Here is a 20,699-nt window from a genome sequence, read left to right as displayed (position 1 = left end):
AAACTAAAACAGGAAAACAAAGAGATCTATACATTGCAGTCTACAGAGAATCTTTTGTAGTTAACACTACAGTGATGGAGGGAGAACTTTAGGGAAGACAAGAAATGAATGAAGAATGGCTGAGTGTCAGTGACCCGGCCAGCAGCTGGATGCCATCAACTGTTTTGTTCTGTTTTGTTTTTTTCTTTAAGTTTTATTTATTTAAGTAACCTCTACACCCCAAGAGGGACTTGAACTCACAACCCAGATTGTAAGTCCCACTCTTCTGATTGAGCCAGGCAGGCACTCCAACTGTCAACTATTTTAAAATAGTCTCCAGCACATGTAGCTCTTTCATAGTGGAAACTAAAGGATAAGGTAAGACTGCTGCAGCTCATATTGCTAGGGTAAAAATAAAAATTTTAAGTCAATGCACTCCTTGTGGAAGAAACAAGTATCTGCTATCCATAAAAACAAGTTTCAGGTATTTTCTCAAGACAAGTGGTTCAAGTCAGAAATAAAAATATAAGAAAAGGGAAAAAAAAAAAAAACAGCCTGGTTCAGGACGGTTGTCCTTCTCATCTAGGAAAAGATACCAAGGAGAGCAGAGAGACCCGCGAGGCAGCAAGCTCACGGTCTTTGGAGCCTTGGACCAGCCTGGCCCAAGGACTCAGAGACCCACAGTCCTAGGAAAAACTACAACTCCCAGAAATCCCGGGCCCAGAAGGGGGAGGAACCAACGGTGTGTGGGCGGGGCCTTCATGGCGAGCTGTGAACTTCTCCCGCGAGGAACTCCTCGAGAAGTGGCGGGAGCGGCTGCTATGGAAGCACAGGAAGAGAAGGAGGCGCAGGTGATGGGGCGGGATCGGGGATTTGTGGCCTTCTGGAGACGGCATCTTTAACACACTCTCTCCGTCCGCGGATTTCCTAAGCGCACCTTGTTTACTTTTTTCCTCCCCCTACTCTGCCTGTCCATCTTTAGACCCTAGTTCACGATCTGAGAGCCCTGCAATGCTTAGACCCCCGGGAAAGGGCGTTTCCCTTCCTTTCCCGGGCTCTCCTTCCTTCGACTCAGACTTAGAGAGCGGTTGAGGAGCCCCTGGGTACGAGATACCTCTCAGCAGGCTGGAGTGGGACTTGCGAATCCAAACCCACTTTCCAGCCAAGCTTCACCGTTCACCGCGGCTTCCTAGCAGGATTTTCACACCTAACCTGCTTCCTTATTCTGCATCCCTACTCTCGGTGCCTCTGGGTACCGCAGGGCTTTTGGCGTGTTGAGAGCAACTCTTTTTTTCAAACTTTGAGCGTATAGTAATGTTTTGGCACCTTCATACTGAGCTTAAAATCATCCGAGTGATGCAAATTAGTATCCTTATATTGCTTTGTAGCTTTAGGAAAGGGTGGATCGTTTTCTGATTTTGTTCATTGGGCTTGCTCACTTGTTTCCTGACATCTGGTATCTATCTCCGTACAATTATAATGCGAAGTCAGTGCATTGCCAGAGTATTTCCAGAGAACGCTTTGTTTGCTTCTCATCACTTCTTTCTCGTATTTGCTTCATGCTATTACAACAAACAAGGCTTTATTTTTATTTTAATGGTTAGGTTGCTGCATGGTTGAAAAAAATATTTGGAGATCACTCCATTCCACAGTATGAGGTGAATGCTCGGACCACGGAGATTTTACATCACCTTTCAGAGCGCAACAGGGTTCGGGACAGGGATGTCTCCTTGGTAATAGAGGACTTGAAACAGAAAGCAAGTGAATATGAATCCGAAGGTGAGATTAATTACAGAATTTTGAATGAGATAACTCGAGGTAACTACATTTTATAACACTAAAGAATACAAAATTAGGGCGCCTGGGTGGCTCAGTGGATTAAGCCGCTGCCTTCGGCTCAGGTCATGATCTCAGGGTATTGGGATCGAGTCCCGCATCGGGCTCTCTGCTCAGCAGGGAGCCTGCTTCCCTCTCTCTCTCTGCCTGCCTCTCCGTCTACTTGTGATTTCTCTCTGTCAAATAAATAAATAAATAAAATCTTAAAAAAAAATACAAAATTAATTTAGTATAGACTGTTTTTTGTTTTGCTTTGGCTCCCACTCCGTTATTATAGCAACTTAATAAGCCATTATTTCATTATAATGTAAATTTTACTAGTACTCTGATACCAAATAGTAACCCCAAAAACATGTGTCTAAACTTGGGCTGATATACAGGCTTTTGGTTTTTCACTTACATATCTTCTTGATCTGTTTCCTGTCTCCATGCTTTAGTTTAATGAGCCATCAGGACATGCGAGGTGGCAGTCATGAGCTGCCGTGAACAAATCATGTCATCACTATGTGTTCATGGGATTGCACTAGAATTTTTTGCTGTGCATAGGTATCTTGAGAAAGTGCATTCAAGACACCTAGTTGTTTTTGTAATACAAACTACACACAAAAGAATTGACAAAAACCTTTCTATGCGTTGGAATATACAAAAGAGGAAAAAAGTGAGACCTATAGTTGCCCTGTGTGGCCTGTGCTACATGCAATGTTTTGAATATAGTACAGTTTGTATTGTAATTCTACTGCATATAGGCTTTTTTCCCCAATTTTGTTTTAAAAATTAATACACAGCAAAATAGACTTTTTGTTTTGGTTCACTACTTTTAGCATATAATATTTCTACGATGCAGCAATATTTTATATACATGTTATTTTATGCAATTGCTTTTAAGTTTTGTTTATTTTTTTGACAGATCACAAGTGGGCAGAGAGGCAGGCGGGGGGAGGGGGGAGGGGGGAGCAGGCTTCCGGCTGAGCAGAGAGCCTGATGCGGGTCTCCATCCCAGGACCTGAGAGCATGACCTGAGCCGAAGGCAGAGGCTTAACCCACTGAGCCACCCAGGCGCCCCGCAAGAGAAAAAATATGCATGTATGCTCTTTACAGTTCTGTAGCCACCTTTCCTGATAGTCATTGTTTTTGTGTACATTTGAATTATTGTTTGGTGTCACTTGCTTGTAGCCTACAGAAATTCCTTTAGAATTTCTTCTAAGTCAGGACTGCTAACAACAAATTCTCTGCTTTTGTCTATCTGGGAGTCTTTCCTTTGCATTCACTTTTGAAAGATAGTTTTGCTAAATGTAGGATTCTTCATTGATAGTTTTTCTCTTGAACACTTTGAATATATTACCCCATTGCTTTCTGGCCTCCATTGTTTCTGCTGAGAAGTCAACTATTAATCTTATTAGGGTTTTCTTGTAAATAACAAATCCTTTTTCTTTTGCTGTTCTCAAGATTGTCTCCTTATTTTTTCCTTCAACGTTTTTATTTTGATATGTGTGTTTGTGGATCTTTTTGCATTTATTCCATTTGGGTTTGTTGAGTTGTTGAGTTTTTTTGTTGAGTTATTTCTTGGATGTATATATTATTGTTTTTCAACAAATATGGTAAGTTTTTAGGCATTATTTCTTTGTTCTTTTCCTGTTTCTTTCTTCTGGACTCCCATTGTACCTATGTTGGTGTGCCTAATGGTGTTCCTCATTTTTCTGAGGTGCTCTCTCTCTCTCTCTCTTTTTTTTCTTTTTTTTTTACTTTTTTCCTCTCTGTTCTCCAGCTTCCATAGTTTCTATTGCTTTAATTTTAAGTTCTCTTATGTATTCTGCTACTTGAAATCAATTGTTCATTTTCCTTAGTCAACTTCTCAGTTTAGTCATTGTACTCTTCAACTCTAGAATTTCCACTTAATTTTTTTTTAGCAATTTCTGTTTCTTCTTGATATTCTCTATTTGATGCAGCATTGTCCTCATACCTTTTGTTACTTCTTTCCTCATGGTTTCCTTGAGGAACTTGTTCGCATGGCTATTTTGAAGTCTTTTCTGATAAATCCAACATATGATCATTCTGACAGGCAATTTCTTTTGCTTGCTTTTACCATGGGTCATGCTTTCTTGTTTTGCATTCCTATGTAAGCAACTCTGAGTACAAGTCTCCCAACACCCCGGCCCCTCAAAACTTGTTGTCAGTGTTTTCTTATTTGTTTAATGACTGGCTGGTTGTTTTTAATGAAGTTTGTTTACCCCTTGATGGTGTTAAGCCTGTGATGTTGGTCCTCAGGAAGGCACAGACTTAAGTACCCCACAGTCACTGTGGGGTGTCAGTGGTTTTGGAAGGACTGTCTTCCTCTTTTTCATGGGCCACATCTAACTGTGACGTTCTGCTAATTGACAGCCCATTATTGTGTCCAATAATGCTGTGGGACATAAGCTACAAGCTAATTCAATCAAATTCTGGCACCCTTAAAGGTATCAGAAGGCAGTGTTTGATATTTGTTGTCACCTAAGGCCGGTTCCTTGAAAATGTCTTATTCTCTGATTCTCCTGCACAAACTAACTAGCCTACAGTTTAACCTGTGTCTTGACTCTTCTCCCATTGCTTTTTACTATAACTTCCACAGTTCCTGAGAGTCTCTTTAGGCTTGGACTTCTCCAGGCTCTGTTGCAAATGAATTCAGCTCCTTCATGAAGATACTGGGAATTATGTCTTCTATGTCTTGCTTCTTCCTCTGCCCAAAAATCTCTGAGCCACAATCTGGAGTTGGAGGTAGAGACAAAAGCAAACTTTTCTCTGAGTGGTCCTGCGAGGGTAGATGCTGAGTGCTTGGTGGACAGGGAGTACAACAGCCTTAGGTCCTCTTGACTTTCCTTTCCTGGTGTGGAATCACTACCTCATGAGCTGGTAAAAGGGTCCGTGGGGTAGGGTAGAAGCTCACCCAAGGCAGCGCTTCCATTTCAAAAACAGTGGCTGGGTGGCAGAAGAGAGCCCACACCTTTGAGCCACATTCACCTAGGACTCAGTCTCAGCAACAGATAGCTGATGGGCAGGATGAGGAACACTGAAATTCAGTTCCTCCTGGACAGAAAGCCCTCTGGCTGGGAGCAGGGGGCATGGAGATCCCTGTGTTCTTAACTACAATAGTCTGGAGTGGAGTCTCCACCTCACTGAACTGGCTGGGAAAAAGAGGGGGTGGTCTTGGTTTAAATACCACAACTCTTACCTTCCTCATGGAATTTTCATGGATTTTCTAGAATAGATGTTTCTTTATTTGCTGTTTGTCCTTAGAACCATTTTCCCAGGCTTTAAATCATTGTGTTTTGCTTTTGGTTTTTGTTGTTGTTGTTTTTACGTGGTTGGGTTTCTTGTTTTGTTTTTTACAATTTTCGCCTGTTTCATGGTGGGGGCTGGTATGTAGCTCTCAGTGCCCTGTTAGGCTAGAAGTCTTAATCCTGGTCTACTGATTTTTGACAAGGGTAACAAGACAATTCAGTGGAGGAGAATATAGGCTTTTCAAAGACTAATGCTGGGATAACTGGATAGTCACATGTATAAAATGAAATTGGACCCTGCTTAATTAATTAATTCTATGCAAGAATTAATTCCAAATGAATTAAAAATCTAAGCATGAGACCTGAACCTAAAACCTAAACATCAGTGTATATCTTTATGACCTTGAATTTAGCAATGGTTTCTTAACTATCATTCCCCTAAACACAAGCAACAAAAGAAAAAGTAAATAAATTGGACATCAGCAAAGTTAAAAACTTTTGTTCTCAAAGGACACCATCAAGTAAATGAAAAGACAGCCCACAGAATGGGAGAAAACGGGGCGCCTGAGTGGCTCAGTGGGTTAAAGCCTCTGCCTTCAGCTCAGGTCATGATCCCAGGGCTCTGAGATCCGAGCCCAACATCGGGCTCTCTGCTCAGCGGGGAGCCTGCCTCCCTTCCTCTCTCTGCCTGCCTCTCTGTCTACTTGTAATCTCTGTCTGTCAAATAAATAAATAAAATCTTTAAAAAAAAAAAAAGAATGGGGAAAACATTTTCTTTCTTTTTTTTTTTTTTTTTTGGGAAAACATTTTCAAGTCATATCTGATAAGGGTTTGTGTTTATAACATATAAAGAACTCCTACAACTCAATAATAAAGAGATAAATAACCCATTTAAAAGAATGGGAATGTAGGGCACCTCCGTGGCTCAGTGGGTTAAGCCATTGCCTTCTGCTCAGGTCATGATCTCAGGGTCCTGGGATCGAGTCCCGCATCGGGCTTTCTCTCTCTCTCTGCCTGCCTCTCTGTCTGCCTACTTGTGATCTCTCTCTGTCAAATAAATAAATAAAATCTTAAAAAAAAATAAAAATAAAAGAATGGGAATGTGAATATACATTTCTCCCAAACAGTTATAAAAATGGCCAAGAAACCAGCATTATTAGACATCAGGGAAAGGCAAATAAAAACCACAATTCCATTTCATACCTACAAGGAGGTCTATAGTCAAAAAGACCTTGGGTTATCATTTTAGTGATCATTACTAAGTTCTGTGAGTGACTTTGATACAAAAAATCATCATCATCATTATCATCATCTTAGTAATAACTGTTGGTGAAAATATGGAGAAATTGAAGGTGGGATTATAAAATCATATGGTTGCTTTGGAAACCAGTCTGGTAATTACTCAAATGGTTAAACATAGTTACCATATGACTAGCAGTTCTACTCCTAGGTATATTCCCAAACATTAAATGAGTAAAGACAGAATGTAGGTTAGTGGTTTCTAGGGCTTCATGGGTTAGGGAATTAGAATATGATGATCAAGAAATGTGGGGTATGTTTGGGGGTGATGAAAATGCTCTAAAATTGTATTGGTGGGTGTACAACACTGTGAATATACTAAAAGTCATCAAATTGTATACTTTAGGTGGGTGGATTATATGATATGTGAAAAGATTTCAGTAAAGCTATTAAAAATTAAAATAAAAGAAACATCTTAGTCACCATAGAACTCTCCTATCTTTTCAGCCAAGCATCTTCAGAGCCTTCTCATGGAGAGTGTGAATTTTTCCCCTGCCAATCTGTCTAGCACTGGTTCTAGGTACCTGAATGCTTTGGCTGACAGTGCAGTGGCCCTTGAAATAAAGGATACCTCACTAGCCAGGTAATTCTTGTGACAATTTTAATTTCTGTAATCATATACTTTAATGTCTTGACCTAAGGATTTTTTTGTTTCTCTGGGTAATTCTGTAGAAGAAATTAACAATAAATGCAAAAACATTGAATTTACTTAATTTCTCCTTATCATCGCCAGTGAACATGTTTAATTAATTCAGATAAACTTGGTGTTGTTTAAATTTTCTTCTTCTAAGATTAGGTTTGTGAAGGTTGGTACACATGTATATTTGGAAAGGGATTAGGTATCACTTACATTGCTCCCTGTGAACAATAAGAAAAGCAGTAGGCTAAATTATCTGATTGAGCATAGTGAATTTTGGTCATGTCCCCTATACTGGGTAGAGTAGGTTGAGGACCTTTATTCTTTGTGATAGGCATCCCAACTATATAATGATATTCTTTCCAACAACCTTAGTAGGAAGTTAAAGCTCAGGAGAGGTGTGTTAAATAACTTGTCCAAGCTGGTAAATGGCAGAACTGGGATTCCAACCCAGCTTGACACCGAAGTCTGTATGATTACCATTGCTGGTCATGTCTTAGCTAGGACGACCACTCTAAGTTGTAATCAGAGAGCTGTTTAGCTATTCTACTTAATTGCCCGTATGAGGACTTGGAATTCATATATATGCTCAGAGAGTAATGTTTCAAGTTTAAGAATATGAGGCTGTATTACAGCAGAAATTTAAACTTAAGTCAATTCAGCAGACACCAAATACCAGTTATATACTAGGCATATAAATATAGCCATACACACGCACGCGTATAGACAGATGGATAGATATAGATAGATAGATGTGTATACACACACACACACACACACAGGCACTGGGGAAGCATAGGCTAATAATTGTCAGCAAGGACAGCCTCTGCTCATGGTCAAATAAGGGAGATGGGTATGTAAAACTAGAGCATAGTTTGACATCTGTAACAATACAAGAATGTAGAGAAAGGGGTACTGCGTTCCAGAATGGGAGTAAATCTTATTTGAGTTTTGAAAGACAAATGGAAATTCACCTGAAGAAAGGCTTTTCAGGCAATGGGAACAGCATGTTAAAAAAAAAATGCATAGAGGGGTGCCTGGGTGGCTCAGTGGGTTAAGCCGCTGCCTTCGGCTCAGGTCATGATCTCAGGGTCCTGGGATCGAGCCCCGCATCGGGCTCTCTGCTCAGCAGGGAGCCTGCTTCCCCCTCTCTCTCTCTGCCTGCCTCTCCATCTACTTGTGATTTCTCTCTGTCAAATAAATAAATAAAATCTTTAAAAAAAAAAAAATGCATAGAGAAAAAAATGCATGGAGGTATGAAAAAGTGTGATGACAGAAAAATCCACATAGAGATAAAGTCATTGTTAGAAATGAGGAATAGGGGCGCCTGGGTGGCTCAGTGGGTTAAGCCGCTGCCTTCGGCTCAGGTCATGATCTCAGGGTCTTGGGATCGAGTCCCGCATCAGGCTCTCTGCTCGGCAGGGAGCCTGCTTCCTCCTCTCTCTCTCTGCCTGCCTCTCTGCCTACTTGTAATCTTTCTCTGTCAAATAAATAAATAAAATCTTTAAAAAAAAAAAAAAAAGAAATGAGGAATAATTGTCATTATTGTTCTTAATGTCCGTTTATGTGATCAGATTCTTTTTTTTTTTTAGTTTTATCCCTGCAGTGAATGACTTGACCTCTGATCTTTTCCGTACCAAATCCAAAAATGAAGAAATCAAGCTTGAACTGGCAAAACTTGAAAAAAATCTAACTGCAACTTTAGTGTTAGAAAAATGTCTACGAGAGTAAGTAATTGAGTTGGAAGCCGTGACAATGTTTATTATAAAAGCCGTGACAGGGTATTATCAGATTTAGTTTGGGCGGCAGATATGATTTAAAACAACATTAGGAACTGGGGTCCATAAATGGTTTTCTAAGTAAAAAATGACTTGGATGTAGATAGAAGTTGGTTGGATACAGACTTTCACCTTTTACTTCATACAATTTTTTACCTCTTTTACAAATGGCCTAGTTTTTGTTTGTTTTGAGATTTATTTACTTGAGAGTGAGAGAGTATCAGCGAGAGTGGGATAGAGGGAGAGGGAGAAAGAATCGTAAGGAGACACCCCACTGAGCACAGAGCCCCAGGTAGGACTCGAACCATCCATCCAAAGATCATGACCTGAGTGGAAGTGAAAGGTCGGATGCTTAACTGACTATACCACCCAGGTGCCCTAACAAATAGCCTAGGTTTTATAATTTGGGGAATTTTACATGATTTTTTTTTTTTTTACTTATAAGCTATGGTGCAACATAAAGTCACATTATAATTTGTTGCCCATTCTTATTAGACCTCCGGTATCCCTCCTTTTTTTTTTTTTTTTTTTTAATATTTACTTATTTTTAGAGAGAGAGAATGTGTGTGTATGTGTTTGCAAGTAGGGGCTGGGGCAAGGAGAGTTAGAGAGAGAGAATCTCAAGCAGATTCCCCGCTGAGCACAGAGCCTGTCTCAGGACTTGATCTCACAACACTAAGATCATGACCCCAGCCAAAATCAAGAGTCAAACACCCCTAGAGCTCTGATATCCCTTTTGATGTTCTGGACCTTCTTTAGGTCCCTGTTGCCCCAGAGATTAGATGCTCCAGATCAGGAATGTGGATATGCACAAGTAATTTGGTGGTGTGTAAATTTCCTTAACAATTATTGAGTATGTAGGTGCAAGGCACTCTATCACGTCACATTTAGGAAAGAGGACTTTGGGACCTCCATAATTCAAGTTGCTTAGATATATTAAATCATTTCTTCAAACAGCAGGTTTACTTTCTCCAAGAATAATTGGCCAGATTAATCTTAAAATTACTTAGTATTCCTTGAGAAAAATTCCAGGTGGCAGCATGGCGGAGATGACCTGGAAGAAAAAATGGTAGCTAGTCTGCAATATAAAGTATGTGGTAGAGGGGTGCCTGGGTGGCTCAGTCGTTAAGCGTCTGCCTTCAGCTCAGGTTGTGATCCAGGGTCCTGGGATCGAGCCCCACGTCGGGCTCTGTGCTCAGGGGGAAGCCTACTTCTCCCTCTCTCATTCCACCACTCCCCCTGCTTGTGTTCATTCTCTTACTGTCTGTCAAGTAAATAAATAAAGTATATAGTAGAAAATCTAGCAAGTGTATTACCACCTTTTGGCTAATCCAGAGTCAAATCCCAAAAGTAGTGGCTTCTTTTTTATAATTCCACTGAAGAGAAGAGAATATTTTCAACCTTACTTTTTAAAGGGATCTAAAGAAGGCTGAGTTTCATCTGTCTACGGAAAGGGCCAAAGTTGACAATCGTCTTCAGAACATGGACTTCCTCAAAGCGAAGTCGGAGGAGTTCAGATTTGGAATCAGAACTGCAGAGGTTTGTATGAAGGACTAAATATATTTAGTTCTTTTTTTTTTTTTTTCTTTTTAAATTTTACTTATGCATTTGAGAGAGAGAGAGCATGAGAAGGGGGAAGGTCAGAGGGAGAAGCAGACTTTCTGCTGAGTTCAGAGACCAATGGGAAGCTCAATTTTGGGACCCTGGGATCATGACCTGAGCTGAAGGCAGATGCTTAACCGACTGAGCCACCCAGGTTTCCCTATTTAATTCTTTTCAAACTTCTTGTTGACCTTCACCCTCACATCTAGGCAATATTATTCCTACCTTTTCCAGATAAGGGAACTATGGAGAAGTTGGGTAACTTGCCCAAAGTCACGTAGCTGCTTAGCCACTTATCCAGATTCAAGTGCAGACAGCCAGGCCCCAGAGCCCAGACTCTTAGCAGTGCACCCATTTTGTGGCAGCTCTGAGACTGTTTGAAATGATCCACACGCTGCAGAAAAGTGCTTAGATGCATGTGTGGTTTTCCATCTATGACTTGTCGCTTCTTGTTACTGTGTTGTATGTTGAAAATATGATGGTCACTTTCAAAATACTGTTTTTTTGGTTTGTTTGTTTGTTTTAAAGATTTTATTTATTTATTTGACAGACAGAGATCACAAGTAGGCAGAGAGGCAGGCAGAGAGAGAGGAAGGGAAGCAGGCTCCCTGCTCAGCAGACAGCCTGATTCGGAACTCGATCCCATGACCCTGGGATCATGACCTGAGCCAAAGGCAGAGGCTTTAACCCACTGAGCCACCCAGTCACCCCTCAAAACACTGTTTTTAACCGAACTCCCTTTTTTGGAATTATAGGAGCAACTTTCATCTAGAGGCATGGATGCTTCTCTGTCTCATCAGTCCCTAGTAGCACTTTCAGAGGTGAGCTCATTGTAACCCAATTTAGCTCTCTTTAAAATCTTAGTGCACAATCTGCTTTTTCATTTGTTTCTTAGTATAGAGCTTTGTTCACTATTAACCTGTTTTTCTTCACTTCTGTCGTTTACGTTCACCAGCATTTATACCTTTAATCCTTGGTTAGCTGTAACTATCCTCACATTTATTTGGTTTCCTTTACATATTACTATATGCTAGAAACTCTTTGCTAGAGTTGGTTATATGTTATTGATTTGTTTATAAAATATATTTATGAGGGATTATATACTAACCATCTAGGTTCTCTTCTTCTCTTTCCATTTACAGTAAAAGTAAAAATGCAGGCCTGAAAACTCCTAAAGGATGCAATCCTAGGTTTTTAGGTTGTGTAAGTGTCTCATTTATTTTTGTGGGAAGAGGGAGAAAGAGGAGGTTTTATTTTGTTATTATTCTTTTATTCTTTTTTTTTAAGATTTATTTATTTATTTGTCAGAGAGGGGGAGAAAGAGAGAGCATGAACAGGGGAAGCAGCAGGCAGAGGGAGAAGCAGCTTCTCTCTGAGCAAGGAGCCTGATGTGGGACTCAATCCCAGGACCCTGGGATCACGACCTGAGCCAAAAGCAGACGATTAACGGACTGAGCCACCCACGCATCCCAATTAGTATTTTATTCTTATGATATTTTACACTTTGATTTTTGGAATCTAAAGTTGACAATTCATCAGTACATATTTGAGATCCTAACTGCTCCCTTACATTATGATTCCTGTTCTCCTAGATAGCATACTTAGATCCTATTCTCTTTTTTTAAAGATTGTATTTATTTATTTGAGGGAGAGAGAGGAGAGAGAGCGGGACCGGTACAGAGAGAGAGAGAGAGAGAGAGAGAGAAGGACAAGCAGAGTGCACTGAGTGCAGAGCCTGGTGTGGGCTCCATCCCAGGACCCCGAGATTATGACCTGAGCCAAAACTAAGAGTTTACGCTTATCCAGTTGAGCCACCCAGGTGCCCCTATTCTCTCTCTCTCTTTTTTTTTAATCTATTCTCCCTCTCTCTCTCTTTTTTTTTAAGATTATTTATGTATTTATTTGGCAGACAGAGATCACAAGCAGGCAGAGAGGCAGGCAGAGAAAGAGGAAGGGAAGCAAGCTCCCCGCTGAGCAGAGAGCCCGACTCGGGGTTCTATCCCAGGACCCCGGGACCATGACACAAGCCAAAGGCAGAGGCTTTAACCCACTGAGCCACCCAGGTGCCCCTTCTGTTCTCTTTTTTAAAAGATTCTATTTTTAAGTAGTCCCTACATCCAATGTAGAACTTGAACTTACAACCCTGAAATAAAGAGTCACGTGCTCCTTGGACCAAGCCAGCCAGACACCCCACTTAAATCCTATTCTTAGTAAATGGGAGTATAACTTTTCTCTTTTAAGCATCTTATAAGGATTGATTCCATTGGAAGTAAGTTTGTTGTTCATGTATCTTTGAACCTCATTTGGCCTATAGGCACAATTTGATACATTATTTAAAATAACTTAATGCTAATGCTTTATTATGTTTTATTTCAGAAATGAGTGGTGTTTAGTTGCATTATGAATATCTCTATCACTCTGTGACTGTTGTGTTTTTTCCACCCCCAGAAATTGGCAGAACTAAAACGACAGACTATACCTTTGAAGAAAAAATTAGAGTCCTATTTGGATTTAATGCCGGTAATTATTTTTATGAATTTTTAAAAAAGTAACCTCCAACTTTCCCCAAGGGTACTAAATGATCATGAAAATACTAGGTCCATGTTTAAGGATTTAAAGTCTGCTAAATTTTAATATCATATGTAAACTGGATACACTTCTGTAAGGTTTTTGCCTTTTGAAAAAGACTGTTGCACTTTTTCTTCTTGAGTTCTGGGTGATGCAATATAACGTCTTCTTGTTTTATTTTTCTTTAAAAGAACCCGTCCCTTGCTCAGGTGAAAATTGAAGAAGCAAAGCGGGAATTAGTAAGTAGTTCCATTTTTCTTCTTCTGATTTTTTTTTTTTTAAAGATTTTTTATTTATTTATTTGACAGCGAGAGATCACAAGTAGGCAGAGAGGCAGGCAGAGAGAGAGAGGAAAGGAAGCAGGCTCCCTGCTGAGCAGAGAACCCGATGCGGGACTCGATCCCAGGACCCTGAGATCATGACCCGAGCCGAAGGCAGCGGCTTAACCCACTGAGCCACCCAGGCGCCCCATCTTCTTCTGATTTTTTAAAAAGAAAGAAAAAAACTGTTGCTAGAACTAAAGCTCCCTTCATCCTTCTTTTTTCCTTCCCACTCAGAGGTAAACGACAGTTCCAAAGTTGCTATGTGTCATTACCATGCTTTTTTAATTTATTTTTTTAAAGATTTTCTTAATTTATTTGACAGAGAGAGAGATCATAGTAGGCAGAGAAGCAGGCAGAGAGAGAGGGGGAAGCAGCTACCCGCCAAGCAGAGAGCCCGATGCGGAGCTCAATCCCAGGACCCTGAGATCATGACCTGAGCCGAAGGCAGAGGCTTAAACCACTGAGCCACCCAGGTGCCCCATTATCATGCTTTTTTAAAAAAAATTTTTTTTGCTTTTTTTTTTGAGTCAGCTCAGCACCCAATATGGGCCTTAAATTCATGACCCTGAGATTAATAGTCACATGCTCTCCACAAATGAGCCAGCCACATGGTCTACCATGTATTTTTTAAATACTTTTTTGGATATGTATATATATTTCTTTTCATAAAAAATACATAGTAAGTTTTTATCTCTTTTAAATTTTTTCATAGATTTTCCTGGCTGGAAAAGGGGTTATCGAGAGACATAGAATATCCTAGGCAAAAGATTTAACAAAGGTATAAGAGTTGAAAAAAAAAATGGAGGACTTGTCTAAGCTTTGGCAAGTGATGCAGTCCAGCTGCTTAGGGGTATACAGGGATGGTAGGGCTAAAGAAGATGGATTGGTTTATGATATAAAGGATCTTAAATATAAAGATGTTGAACTTGGAGGCTCTAGGGGAGCACTGAACATTGCTATGTGTTTCTTTATTTTCTAAGCTAAAGAGAAATGTGATCAAAGCTATGTGGGTTTTTGTTTTTGTGTTTTTTAAAAGATTTATTTATTTATTTATTTATTTGTCAGGGAGAGACAGATACAGTAAGAGAGGAAACATAAGCAGGGGGAGTTGGAGAGGGCGAAGGAAGCTTCCTGCTGAGCAGGGAGCCCAATGCAGGGCTTGATCCCAAGGACCCAGGATCCTCATGACTTGAGCCGAAGGCAGACGCTTAATGACTGAGCCATTCAGGTGCCCACAGCCATGCTTTTTGATTAGGGCAGTTCCTTAGAAAGATTATTCTGGGGGAAAAAAGGAAATATTATTCTGGAATCAGTGTATAAGTATAGACTGGAGGAGAGAGAGAGAAAATTGCAGAAACTGGTTGGCCTCTTTTGACTGGGGAGAAGTAATGAGAAAGTGGCAATGAGAGAAGGAAAGAGGTGATGTGAGAGAAGTTGGGGAAGCACTTTGCTCAAACAGTAGATGTCAGAAAAATGGGTCCATGTATCTTTTTTTTTTTCTTTTTAAAGATTTTATTTATTTATTTGACAGACAGAGATCACAAGCAGGCAGAGAGGCACGCAGAGAGAGAGGGGGAGGCAGGCTTCCTGCAAGGAGGGAGCCCGATGCGGAGCTCGATCCCGGGACCCTGGGATCATGACCTGAGCCGAAGGCAGAGGCTTTAACCCACTGAGGCACCCAGGCGCCCCCGGGTCCATGTATCTTTACACTGATACAGAGACTCATCTTTCTCAAGAGTTTTTCACCTCGAGATGTTTATTAGACTCAGGAGTCTGAAAACTTTCAGGGGTATGGAGAAGAAGGCAGAAATATAAAAGCAAAAAATGTCTAAAGGCATATTTAATATTTATAATGGTATTTTTAAAAAATTTTTTTAAGATTTACTTAATTATTATAGAGAGAGAGCATGACAGTCGGGAGAGGGAGAGGGAGTCTTTTTTTTTTTTTTAATTTATTTATTTAACAGACAGAGATCACAAGTAGGCAGAGGAAGCAGGCTCCCTGCTGAGCAGAGAGCTCGATGTGGGGCTCGATCCTAGGACCCTGGGATCATGACCTAAGCTGAAGGCAGAGGTTTCATCCCACTGAGCCACCCAGGAGCCCCTGAGAGGGAGTCTTATACAGACTCCATGCTGATCATGGAACCCAATGTGGGGCTTGATCCCGCAAGTCTGAGATCACGACCTGAGTCAAAATCAAGAGTCAGACAACATAACTGACTGTGCCACCAGGCACCCTTGAAATTCTGTTTTAATGTTTTTTTTTTTGCTTCCCTTACTTTAAATTACACTAGGAATTTGAGCACCTGTTTTATGTTCTTATTTATAGAATTTATGGTGTTTCTTTCTTCCTGTAGGATACCATTGAAGCTGAACTTACAAAGAAAGTAGACATGATGGAACTGTGACCAGAGTCAAGTAAGCTTCGTCTTCCCTCACAGAATACATTGACTAGGACTTGAAAGAATGTATTCTCTTCGCCTTCCTTAATAAGTCAACTCTTGTGTTCTTAGATGAGATAATAACATCACTGATGAACAGTGGTTTCTGGTTATATATTGCATGAACAGTGGTTTCTGGTTATATATTGCATTTCTGTGCCCAAATACATAGTTTTCATATTAAAAAGCATTGTGGGTTCTCTATGTTGCTGGCAGTTAAGTGTCCCTCACTGGGTCTCTTTGGTGAACATTACGACATTTGTCATGTCGTCGCTCATGAGGTTAGTTAGTGAAGAGTTCTGCAACTCAGTTATGTTTCTCCCACTCCTCCCTCCACGGTTCTGCTGTCAGTTCCTTCTGATCAGCTCACCTGCCTACCTCCAAATGTTAATATATGCAGGAATTTAGTTTCTGAAAGGGATGACCTTTTAAATCAGTAGCGGAGAGATAGATAATTCAACACATGGTGCTAGATCCTTACTTCACGCCTTATGTCAGGATAATCCCAAAGATCAAAGATTTAAATGTTAAGAAAAAAAAAAAAAGATAGTGAGAGGAACCATGAAGAAGCTTTAATGTTTTGACTCTTAAATAATCATAGAGTCAGTAAAATGGGTCCCCAACCCAGGAGCCATAAATGAAATGATAGAAATATTTGAAAATTTGGAAATATTAAAAATTCCCATGTAGTAAAATCTTTAAGAAGTAAAAATCAAAGGACTTCACAGATGTGGTATGGGGAAAATTCACTATGTTCACTGTGTTTCACCATGTTCACTATGTTTCTTTTTGTACTTTTTTTTGTCCTTTTTGTACTTTTTAAAAATTTTGAACCATGTGATTAAGGGGCAATCAGTTAAAAAAAAGAAAAAAAAGCTATTAGTTTTGCTTCATTTTGTTTTTTTGCCATCGGCTTTTTAAAGATTATCTAAATGGCCTTAAAATTTTCCCTCTTGGGGCGCCTGGGTGGCTCAGTGGGTTAAAGCCTCTGCCTTCAGCTCAGGTCATGATCCCAGGGTCCTGGGATCGAGCCCCGCATCGGGCCCTCTGCTCAGCAGGGAGCCTGCTTCCTCCTCTCTCTCTGCCCGCCTCTCTGCCTACTTGTGATCTCTGTCTGTCAAATAAATAAATAAAATCTTTAAAGAAAAAATAAAAAAATAAAAATAAAAATTTCCCTCTCGGGGCGCCTGGGTGGCTCAGTGGGTTAAAGCCTCTGCCTTCGGCTCAGGTCATGATCCCAGGGTCTTGGGACCGAGCCCCGCATCGGGCTCTCCACTCAGCGGGGAGCCTGCTTCCTCCTCTCTCTCTGCCTGCCTCTCTGCCTACTTGTGATCTCTCTCTCTCTGTCAAATAAATAAATAAAATCTTAAAAAAAAAAATTTCCCTCTCCTTTCCCACAAATATATGGAGATACAAAATACAAGAGACATTTGTATTTCCCTTTTTGGAAATTGTCCATACCATTTAGCCATTTAGGTATTACAATTTGGTCTTTAGCTTAACAATATATAGAAGCTCCTTGTATGTTAGCTAAATTGATCTTTTGTGATTTGCTCTGTAAATATTTTTTCAAGCTTGTCATTTGTCTTTGGACTTAATTCCAGTATTTTTGGTAAGGCAGCTTCTTAGGTTGATTGTGGAAATGACCACAGTAATTCCTCTTGTCCCTGTATACTCATCCTTTATATTGTGATTTTGCCACTTCTCCTATCAAGAGGCAAAGTCTGGGGGTGCCTGGGTGGCTCATTGGGTTAAGCCTCTGACTTCAGCTCAGGTCATGATCTCGGTCCTGGGATCAAGGCCCGCATCGGGCTTTCTGATTAGCAGGGAGCCTGCTTCCCACTCCCTCTCTGCCTGCCTCTCTGCCTGCTTGTGATCTCTCTTTCTCTCTCTCTCTCTCTCTGTCAAATAAATAAAATAAAACTTAAAAAAAATAAAATAAAATCTTAAAAAAAATGAATAGATAATCTGCAGAATGGGGGGAAATACTTGCAAATCACATATCTGATAAGGGACTTATATCCAGAATCTGTAAAAATTCTTCCAACTTAATAAAAGGCAAACAACCCAATTAACAAATGAGTAAGGGATTTGAATAGACATTTCTCCAGTGAAAATGTACAGATGCCCAAATAAGCAATGAAAAGATGCTTGACATCATTAGTTATCAGGGAAATGAAAATCGAAACCACAATGAGATGCTATCTCATCCTCACTAAGGTGGCTAAAATAAAAAAGAAATAGTAACAAGTGCTGGTGAAGAAGTGGACAAATTGGAATCCTCATCCACTAATGGTAGGAATAAAATGGTACAGTTGTTTCAAAAACCAGTTTGTCAAGGTCTCAAATAATTAATAGAAAGTTACTTTATGACCCAACAGTTCAACTCCCAGGTAGGTACCCAAGAGAAATGAAAACACACATCCACACAAGAACTTGCATGTGAATGTTTACATTAGGATTATTCAGATGCCCACCCCCAGATGAGTGGACAAACAAAATGGGGTATATCCCTACAATGGAGTAGTACTCATCCACAAAAAGGAGGGAACTGATCCATGCTACACCATGGATGAACCCTGTAATCATTATGCTAAGTGAAAGAAGCCAGTGGAGAAAACCATATGTTACAGGATTCTATTCACATGAACTTCCAGAAATATACAGAGACAGAAAGCAAATTGATGCTGCTTAGGGCTGGGAGGTTGAGAGATAAGGAGTGATAGCTAAACGGTACAGAGTTCCTCTTAAGGTAATGGTTGCATGTGTCTGAATATATCAAAAGCCAGTGAATTATATACTTTATTTTTTTTTTAAGTGGGCTCCATGCCCAGTATGGAGGCATTCAGTGTGGGGCTTGAACTCATGACCCTGAGATCAATACTGAGCTGTTATCAAGAGTAGGACGCTTAACCAACTGAGCCACCCAAGCACCCCAAATTATATACTTGAAATGGGTGAACTACATGGTAAATAAAGCTGTTGGAAGGAAAGGTATGCAGATTAAAAAAGACTGTACAACTGTTTCTATTTGCAGATGAAGTTAGTGATGTGAGCATTCCTCCCTGGAAGTGGATGTGGGGTGTGGGCAAGCAAATACGGAATTAAACCTTTTGTTCTAATTCCATTTCTAGGTCTCTAACCTGCATATTTTCTGGAAACATCAAATATACCCATATGGATGGGGCTTAGGGGGTAGCGTGTGAGAAGGAGCCTCTGTTGGTTTTTTTTTTTTTTTTTTTTGGTCTCTAATTCTGACTCCTGGACTGCATGTTTATCTGTAGAGAACCCCTGCTTTACCCCAAAATCGTAGTGCATTGATCTCTTAAGTACAGAGACATTCTTAGGTAATCACAGCAAAATGGTCAAATTCAGGAAATTTAACATTGATAAAATATTACTACCTAATATATAGTCCCTACTCAGATTTCTCCAGTTGTCTGAATAATGTGCTTCATGGGTGGGGGATGGATGAAATAGATACAGGGGACTAAAAAGATACAAACTTCCAGTTATGAAATAAGTACGCCACAGAGGTGGAAAGTGCAGCATAAGGAATATAGTCAATAAGATTGTAAAAATGTTGGGATGCCTGGGTGGCTCAGTCAGTTAAATGTCTGCCTTCAGCTCAGGTCATGATTCCAGGGTCCTGTGATCGAGTCCCGCGTCAGGCTCCTTCCTCAGTGGGGAGTCTGCTTGTCCCTCTCCCTCTGCCTCTACCCTCTGCTCACGCTCTCTCTCTTTTTCTCTGTCACTCTGTGCATCTCAAATAAATAAATAAAACCTTTTTAAAAATTAAAAAAAAAAAAAGATTGTAAAAATGTTGTTTGGTGACAGATGATGACTGACTGCACTTACCGTGGTGAGCATTGAGTAATGTATAGAATTGTTGAATTGTTATGTTGTGCACCTGAAATTAATAGAACACTATATTTTTTTTAATTTTTATTTATTTTTTAAATTTCTTTTCAGTGTTCCAGAATTCATTGTTTATGCACCACACCCAGTGCTCCATGCGATACGTGCCCTCCATAACACCCACCACTAGGCTCACCCAACCCCTCACCCCCCTTCCCTCCAAAACCCTCAGATTGTTTTTCAGGGTCCACAGTCTCTCATGGTTCGTCTCCCCCTCCAATTTCCCCCAACTCCCTTCTCCGCGATATGTTACCTGTGCTTCGGTTTTTAAAAATGTGGGCTGCTCAGGGGCACCTGGCTGCCTCAGTTCATGGAGTATATGATTCTTGATCTCGGGGTTGTAAGTTTAAGCCCCATACTGGATGTAAAAATGTGGGATGCCCAGGTGGATTAAAGGTTTATATATAAATAAAATAATGTTCTTCCTAACAATTGTTTTTCCAATCCAGGACCATATTGTGCATCGTTGTCTCTATCTGAAGTCAGCTTTTAATACCTGCTTTTGACCATTTTGCTTTTACTGTTTCATTAGACCCCTATTTCTAGACCAATGAAACATTGCCCCTCCACATCCAGCTGTCCGAGTGAGTCCAGCCAGGCAAACCCAGGGACCCTGCATGTTGAGATCCAAGCTCTGAAGAATCCCTTTGCTTTGCCCCATGTTCTGTCCTGTGGGAAGGGCAGATTTGCCTTGGCCTCTACTAAATTAAGAAGTTGTGACCTAGGCAGGGGCTCGAGTTTCCAGCAGAAGGGGATTAGCTATTATAGCTTCCGCTACTTGGGAGACTTGCGAAGCTCGATATTGAGTGAGAAGTGTAGCATGAATGAAAAGATGTTCATCAAAATGTGTCTGAAGCTATTTTGGGAGTAGACTGAGGATTGTATGTGTGGATGTCCTTGGAGCCTGTTTGGTTGCCAGGGGATCTTTTTCTTGTGATTGATCACGGGAGCACGTGACAGCTGGCGCGCCACAGTCTGGCTAGGACCCCGTGCCTACATGTCCCAGCTTTGATGAGACACCACTCAAGGAGGCCACTCTGCCAGCTATATTTAGTACCATGATG

General features: G+C 40.5%; 1 protein-coding gene across 2 annotated transcripts; it reads left to right on the top strand.

Annotated features, from left to right (window-relative positions):
• The first annotated feature begins 745 nt into the window (after nt 1-745).
• HAUS1 (HAUS augmin like complex subunit 1) lies at nt 746-19,729 on the top strand. 2 transcript variants are annotated; one of them, XM_044243055.1, is made up of 10 exons: nt 746-830; nt 1,584-1,758; nt 6,816-6,951; nt 8,598-8,732; nt 10,199-10,322; nt 11,141-11,206; nt 12,834-12,905; nt 13,145-13,192; nt 15,634-15,694; nt 19,690-19,729. In XM_044243055.1, the coding sequence occupies exons 1-9, from the start codon at nt 801-803 to the stop codon at nt 15,682-15,684; spliced, it is 837 nt and encodes a 278-aa protein (XP_044098990.1). In that variant the 5' UTR covers nt 746-800; the 3' UTR covers nt 15,685-15,694; nt 19,690-19,729. The 2 variants fall into 2 exon arrangements, with proteins under 2 accessions (XP_044098990.1, XP_044098989.1); XM_044243054.1 differs by lacking the exon at nt 19,690-19,729 and having other exon boundaries at nt 15,634-15,904.
• Nucleotides 19,730-20,699: the final 970 nt, after the last annotated feature.

The sequence above is a fragment of the Neovison vison genome, chromosome 3, assembly GCF_020171115.1.
Source record: "Neovison vison isolate M4711 chromosome 3, ASM_NN_V1, whole genome shotgun sequence".
Taxonomy (NCBI): domain Eukaryota; kingdom Metazoa; phylum Chordata; class Mammalia; order Carnivora; family Mustelidae; genus Neogale; species Neogale vison.
The sequence above is the reverse complement of the archived record's forward strand: the minus strand, read 5'-3'. Positions and strand labels throughout refer to the sequence as shown.